Source organism: Triticum dicoccoides, chromosome 4A, assembly GCF_002162155.2.
Source record: "Triticum dicoccoides isolate Atlit2015 ecotype Zavitan chromosome 4A, WEW_v2.0, whole genome shotgun sequence".
In the NCBI taxonomy this organism is placed as follows: Eukaryota; Viridiplantae; Streptophyta; class Magnoliopsida; order Poales; family Poaceae; genus Triticum; species Triticum dicoccoides.
In genome coordinates, this window is record NC_041386.1 from 721,435,368 (window position 1) to 721,443,498 (window position 8,131).

The 8,131-nt window shown below is 45.4% G+C and overlaps 1 protein-coding gene across 1 annotated transcript; it reads right to left on the reverse strand.

The window, feature by feature from the left end:
- Positions 1-596: 596 nt before the first annotated feature.
- On the reverse strand, positions 597-3,677 carry LOC119284250 (receptor-like protein 7). The gene has a single exon (XM_037563452.1). The coding sequence runs from the start codon at positions 3,657-3,659 to the stop codon at positions 597-599; it is 3,063 nt and encodes a 1,020-aa protein (XP_037419349.1). The 5' UTR covers positions 3,660-3,677.
- Between the last annotated feature and the right edge of the window lie 4,454 nt (positions 3,678-8,131).

The window sequence follows — 8,131 nt, forward strand, 5'->3', positions numbered from 1 at the left end:
TTGGCTTAGAGAAATTTGAGGATGGGTGACCGAATAGAAAGTTGTTCTCAGGTGCTCACAAGTGAGCACAAATTGTGTAAGGAAGACAAATCTTGGTATGTGGGGCCAATCTAGATCCCAAGTGCAACGGCCAGGAACCAGTGGGTTTGGTCGGGGCGATACAAATATCATAGTGTTTTGTTAGAGCTGACCATTGAGGATGGTGGCATGCTTCCAATGGTAGGCCCGAATAAAATATCCTGTCACTCAAGATCAAGCAAAAGAAACAATCAACACAATCATACATTTTAGTGTTTTTTTAAGTGACATGTTTCAGAGTTCTTACATATTTTTACGTGCCTTCATGTTTGGACTAAAGAAAACATGCAACATCCAGGTACGTTTGAAAAATTCATTAACATTTTTATGCTACTACAGATGAGTGAACAAAACCATACATACACAATAGTACAAGGCAGCATACATGCATATGTAGTTATGCTATATAGGTACAGCAGATCATATATGTCAACAAGAAAATAACAAAGCTAGAACAATTATAAATTATGTACTTATGTCTTGTGGTGTACATATATTTTTCAATCACAAGTGATCGTTCACAATTTCTTTCTAAGTGGGAGCACCCATATCAGTACAATTGCAACTGCAAACCCTACACCAAATCCCAATCCAACAAAAAGAAATAGCATAACATCTACAGATTTCTCCTCTGAATTATTCAGCGCCATATTTGTTGTCGTCTCATTGCTGCATTTTTTTGATAGTGGTTGCCCACATAACCCAGTGTTTCCAATAAATGACGTATTATCGAATGTCGAGAAATGAGGCGATTCTGGTATCCTTCCCTCCAGCATATTGTAAGACAGGTTCAGTGTTGTCAGGAAGTCGAGAGATGCTATCTCCTGCAGAATCTCTCCTGAAATACCATTTGACGAGAGGTCCAATGACTCTAGCTGCTTCAAACGGCCGAACTTAGATGGAATCGGCCCTGTGAAGGAGTTGTGTGACATGTTGAGCACTTGTAGCAAAATAAGTTCTCCAATTGCTTCAGGGATGCTACCATGGATTGCATTGTTTGAAATATCAATGAATACAAGGGTTCGTAATATTTTGGAAAAGGTGACTCCAGACCCTTTGTATGTGAGCTCAGTGTTAACCTGATATACTTGGTTGTTGTTTGCACCCTCATACTCCATCACTAGCGTCTGGTTCTCAGCTTCAACCATCATGGACTTCAATCTCATAAACCATTCTTCTGTCAATATCCCTGATAAGTTGTTGGAGGCCAAATCGAGGATCCGCAGACTTGGAAATTGACATGTTTTCTGTTGATCCGCAATAGGAGGTGATACTTGTCCAAATAACTTGTTAGACGTTAAGATGAGAACTTGAAGTTTGGCAAGTGCAGTCATCCAGCATGGAAAAGTGTCGCTGATTTGATTATTTCCAATATCAAGGACCTCCAGGTATTTGCAATAAGCTAGAGACCTGGGCAACTTTCCTTCAATCTGATTGCTGTTGAAGTCTAGCGCCTCAAACATGCAACTTTCATTGATATTATGTGGCAAATGTCCATGAAGTTGGTTTTCTCTAAGATTTAGAACTTGCAATGCATTTGCATCTTCGATTAGGCATGAAGGAATTGAACCATTAAGGTTATTGTAAGATAGATCAAGAATTTCTAGACTTTTGCTACACAAAGATGGTGGAATATTCCCAGAGAGGTGGTTTCTTGATGCCTTGAAAGACACGGTATCTTCAAGTTGAGTAGCAATGTTAAGAGGGATGGATGTGAAATGGTTGCTTGAGTAATCAAGTATGCCACTAGTGTATTGGGGTAAAGGTATTGGCCCCTCAAACATGTTAAAACTGAGATCCAAAGATATTATAGAAAAGGGAAGGAATGTTTCATACCCAATGCTAGTGAACTCATTGTGTGATAGGTTCAGAAAGAAACCATAAGCACCTGTCCATTTCTCCCATGCCCACTGAGGTATGGCCCCATGAATTTGGTTATTTGATATATCAACTAAACCAAATTCCTTTATCCCGTTTGAGTGTCTCAGAATATTAGGGAAATCTTTTATGTTACATGATGCCAAACCTAGATATGTAATGTTGGGGAAGGATGACACTGAAGAATTATTTTCGTCCTCTATTACACTTAGTTTGTTGTTTGAGAGATTAAAATCAGATAGGTTTTGTAGTTTCCAGAACGAGTTAAGTTGGATTGTGCCAATGAGATTATTCGAATGAAGTTGGAGGGTATCTAGTTGAGTTAAGTTCAAAATACGTGGAGGTATTTTTCCTGAAAAATTGGACTTATACAGTGCCAGTTTCCTTAGTTTATTCAAATCACCAATGTCCGAAGGTATTGGTCCATTGAGGCCACAATAAGAAACTTCTAGAACCTCGAGGGACGTTAGGTTTGTGATCCATGATGATATCAATCCTACTAGCCCCAACCCAGAGATTTGCAATGAATTCAAGGATCTGAGCATACCAATTGATGAGGGTAGCTCTCCAGCAAAACCGGGTGCATTAAGGCCTAGCTTCTTCAAATGTTTGAGATTACTAATTGAACTCGGTATCGTACCGGAGAAATTGGTGTCACCGACAAACAAGTTCTCCAGACTACTGTCAGTTGAGAAATTCGGTAGATTACCTGATATATTATGATTATGGTGAAGATCAATCGTCACTAGGTTTTTGTGTTGAAAGAATACTGGAGGGACCCATCCTTCAAGGCGATTATAGCTAAGTTGGAGAACACTCAAGGAGGAGAGGCTGGCAAGGAATTCAGGAATTGAACCGGTCAAATGATTGAACTGCAAGTTGAGCACAGAGAGTGAGTGCAAACCAGCAAGTGATCCACAAATGGGACTAGAGAGCAAGCAAAATGGCAAGCTAAGAACACGGAGATTTGGCATGTACTTGGCAAGAGCATCGCACCACTTGTCACCTTGATCGGACATGTCCACCCAACTAAGATGGAGCTCCTCTAAACTTGTTAGGTTTGCAACTAAAGCTGTTATGTTAGGCAGTATGGGCTGCCAATTGTAGGTCAAATCAGCACCATACATAAATCCGGTGTCAAACAGCTCAGTAATTTCAGAATAGAAGGAGAGGTCAAGGGAGATCAAATCTGTGAGGCAGCCGATGCTATAGACGGGCACTTGTCCCGCAAAGTTGGAGATGGAGAGGTTGAGATGGGTGAGCCTGGTGAGCTTCTCAAACCCGATGGATGGGATTTTAGAAAGACTGAAGTTATTTCCACCCAAGTTGAGATACCTGAGGGAGGTCAGCTGGAAGAGCACATGATCGAGGTGGTCACTCTCCAAGCCGCGATCACCCAAATCAAGAGAAGTGACACGACCATTGGTGGCACCGCAGCGGATGCCCTCCCAGTGGCAGCAGTCCGTGCCGGCCCTCCATGACCGGAAGGCGGCGGCGGATACGTCGGTGGTGGTGAAGGAACGTTTCAGGTGTAGTAGCGCCGATGCCTGGTCCGGCAAGCATCGAACTTGTATTATGGCGGTGTGATTGGCGAGTGTACTGGCAGCCCAAGGGTGGTGCGAGTTTAGGGCCGCCAGCTGGGTTTGTACGAGGAGCAACAACAACATTACTAATGGCATGTGATGTGTCATCATGGAGGACATATGGTAGCTTTGATTGGATTCGATGGCTCAAGAGTGATCTGTGATGGATTGTACACTGCCTTGCACCCCTTTTTATACACAGTGTCAATGGCTGAGAAGGTATATGCAGTGCCGTGTGCATCGTTAATTCGTTATCATGGGCCATGCAGCTCGGCCAATAGGATTTCTGTTACTGGTCGTCGGATGTGATTTCTCAAAGAAGAAGAATAGTCACCGGATGCAGACAGTCAATTACCGGATCACCATCCTCCGGTCAGTCAACCTTCTCCTCACTACCACCCAATATTAGCTTCTTCTATTTTTAGCAGGACCATACATTAGGACATGTTCAAATTATTGTTTTAAATACCGGGCAATGTCTTTTTTTTTTGCGATAGAAAGAGAGTTTTATTCCATATTCATAGGGTTACAATCAAGAAGCACCAAATCCTCAATACAAGGAGGGCATCTCCCTAGCCATACAGCAGTAGTACGACTATACAAAGCCAACTGATGTGCTACCCTATTTTGCTCACGCTTGATTTTTGAAGGAACAAACTCCCGAGTCTCCATATGATGCTTAATCTCCGTCACCAAGTGTCCATAAGCTGACCTGGTTAAACTCTCCCCGGTCAATGCTGCCAACGCCAATGCTGAGTCTGACTGCACAACAATTGGCATGCAACAATGCTGCACGGCAATGTCAAATAGTGGTAGTCCGTCAAATGAGATATAGCGAGGCTATAGCAGGTCAGAGCCAGCTATTAGCGGATTATTGTACATGAGTATCATTTAACGGCACACCGCTCAAAAATATATATCTAGGCTATGGAGTGGCTACACGCTATAGCCGCTTATTTAAAACTAAAAAAACGCCAACCCCGAGAGGCACATTTCACTCTCGGGTCTATATGCACCCTATATCAAAAGAAAGTTAGTAAATACAAAAACGTCAAAAGATTCAAAAACGTTTTTTGTAACGAACTTGACCTTCCGTTGTATAGGTAGAAAAAGTTTGCCCATAGAATGATTTCAATGGTATTGTTGCTTAAAAAAACAAAAATCAACACTATATACGAGTTACTATTCACACTTTTTGTCCTTGAATTTTTGTTTTTCTGCTCTGAAGTCGACCGGAATTTTACCTTCACGAAACTTTTTATAGGGGAACAATAGAACGTCCAGATTATTTAAAAAATCAGAATTTTGTATGTTTTTCTGTAATTAGTAATTTTACCCCATCATGTGTATATACGCCCGAGAGCCAAAGAGTATTTCCCACCAGCCCCGTCAGTCCAATCAAGAATTTACCGCACCACACACGAAACTACATGTGCTAGAGTAGTGATGGGCCGGCCCACCTATTACTTCTCTTTTGTCTTCAAAATTCCAAAACACGAAATATAGTTATAATGCTAATTGAAGGGGCGAAACAACCAGGGAACGACATCAATCTGTATCTGGGGCTGCTGAAAGAGGAGCTTGACACGCTGTGGAAAACGCCAGCCAATACGTGGGACGCCGCAGAGAAAGAATATTTCCCTATGAGAGCCGCACTGCTCACGACGGTGCACGACTATCTCGGTTACGGATATCTTGCGGGGCAGGTAGTCCACGGATTTTCTGGATGCGTAAGGTGCATGGATGACACAACGTATCGCCAGCTAGATAGAGATCCCGGGTCTTCGAAAACCGTGTTCATGGGACATCGAAGGTGGCTTCGCGATGATGACCCGTGGAGGAAACGCAAGGATCTGTTCGATGGTGAAACCGAACCCCGAAAACGCCCGTGTACGAGGAGCAGCGAGGAAATAGACAAGCTGTTGAAAAATTGAAAAGACTGCCCACTGCCGGGAAAGAAGCAAAAGGTGCCAGAGCCGGGAAAGAAGCGAAAGGCGCCAGGACCGCTGCTGAAGGTATGGAAAACGAGGTCTGTTTTCTGGGACTTGCCGTACTGGAAGATCCACCGTGTGCCTCACAGCCTTGATGTCATGCATATCACGAAGAACGTGTGCGAGAGTCTGCTTGGTACCCTGCTCAACATGCCAGAGAGGACCAAAGATGGGCCGAAAGCAAGGGCAGACTTGAAATCAATGGGCATCAGGCAGGAGCTTCACGCTATATATGATGATGATGATGATGATGATGATGATGATGATGATGATGATGATGATGAGGCGAAGTAGGACACAGAAAGTCGTCGCAAAGGCAAAAAGGCCAAGAAGACCGGAAATGACTAACCTCCCGCGTGCTTCACTCTAAGTCAGGAGGAGATCGAGCAGTTTTTCACCTGCCTCCTAGGAGTAAAACTTCCTTACGGTTACGCGGGGAAGATAAGAAGATACCTAGACCCAGCGAAGCAGAAGTTCAGCGGGATGAAGTCTCACGACTGTCACGTGCTGATGACGCAGATACTTCCAGTTGCAATCCGTGGGATCATGGACGCGCACGTCCGTGAAACGCTATTTGGCCTATGCAACTTCTTCGACGTCATCTCTCGGAAGTCGATTGGCGTGAGGCAACTCAGAAGGCTACAGGAAGAGATCGTGGTGATACTATGCGAGCTTGAGATGTACTTCCCGCCCGCATTCTTCGACGGTATGGTGCATCTGCTGGTCCATATAGTGGAGGATATCATCCAACTCGGGCCGACGTTCCTGCACAGCATGATGTCGTTCGAAAGGATGAATGGTGTCATCAAAGGATACGTTCGCAACATGTCAGGTCCAGAAGGAAGCATAGCCAGGGGCTTTCTGACCGAAGAGTGCATCTCCTACTGCACGAATTATCTAGGCATCGAGAACCCCGTTGGTCTGCTCGTCAACAGGCACCTCGGCAGGCTCGCTGGATGGGGTCACCGTGAGGGTCGCCGCGAAATGCATGTCGACTTCGAGGGTCGACTCGCCGACTTTGAAAGAGCAAACCTAGTCGCGCTACAACACATAGACGTGGTCGATCCTTGGGTGGTAGAGCACAAAACCTTTATTAAGAAGACGTACAATGACCGAGGCCAACAGAGGACGGACGGAGATACACTCAAAGAGCACAACTCATGTTTCACGCGTTGGTTCAAGCAGAAGCTTCTGTCGTACCCTTTACATGAGGATTCTTCCGCGGAAGAACAACTCATATTCGCCTTGTCACAGGGTGCCGAGCACAACCTGATGACCTATGAGGCGTACGATATCAACGGCTACACATTCTACACCGAGGCCAAGGACATGAAGAGCGATGGTTATCAGAACTCCGGGGTAACGATGGAATCCTACACCGGTAACGACAAGGACAGATACTATGGAAGGATCGAGGAGATCTGGGAGCTGAGCTACGCTGGAGAGAAGGTACCGATGTTCCCTGTCAGATGGGCCAAGAACGTCATAAAAGAAGACCGGTATTTCACCACCATGGTTATACCCGAAGCCAAATCCAAGACCGCGGGCGCAAACGTCACCGCGAAAAATGAGCCATGGGTACTGGCTTCCCAAGAGGACCAATGCTTCTTCATTACCGACCCGCCAAAGCCCAGTCGTGTTGTCGTGAGGAGAGGCAAAAGGAAGATCATCGGAATGGATGGAGTAGCCAATGAGCAAGACTTCGACAAGTACGGCGACCCGAGGATCGAACACGATGACGATGATGAAGTAGCAGCATACACCACAAGAAGAAGCAGGACCACCCTACCTAATGGACGTCCGTTCCACAGAAGAACTCCATTTGCGAAAAAGAAGGGCAAGAAGATTGTGAACAGATAGCTAGCTAAGATCGATTGTATTTAAATCGTAGCCTTCATTTCTCGATTGTATTTCATGGGTACTTTTTGAACTATCATGAATATTTTTAAATTTCATGGACACTCGATCTCGATCCCCCTCCATCTCGATCGATATCCCACCTCGCCAGATCCGATCCCCCTCGCCGCCGAGCACCCCCCCAGTCCACCGGCCGCCGCCGCCGACCCCCCGCACCCTCGATTCCCATACTCAACTGCCGCCGCCGACCCCCCGCACCCCGCGCACCGTCTTATAAAAAAATAAGTATCAAACAGCTTTTTAAATGCTACTGTCTTATAAAAAAATATTACTGTTATTATTTAAACAAGTTTGAACATATTTAAACACAAATAAGTATCAAACAGCTTTTTAAATGCTAAAAAAATTTATGGAGCCTAGGAGTCGAAACCAGGACCTCCTGGTGTGAGAACTGGCTGCTGACCAGTCGAGCTAGTAGAGGGGACTTGATGTGGATCAGTTCTGGTGGTACATAACCTGTTGGCTCGAGTTGAAATAAAAAAAAATACTAATGGCGCACCACGGTGAGGTGCGCCATTAGTATTGTGCCCGATCCCCCCTTCCCTCTCCCCCTTCGCCCGATCCCCCCTTTCCCTCTCCCCCTCGCCAGTTCCCTCTCCCTCTTGATCCACCACCGCCGCCGCCGCTGCCTTGACCCTCCCCCTCGCCCTCGCCCTCGCCCTCTCCCTCCCTCGCCCTCTCCTC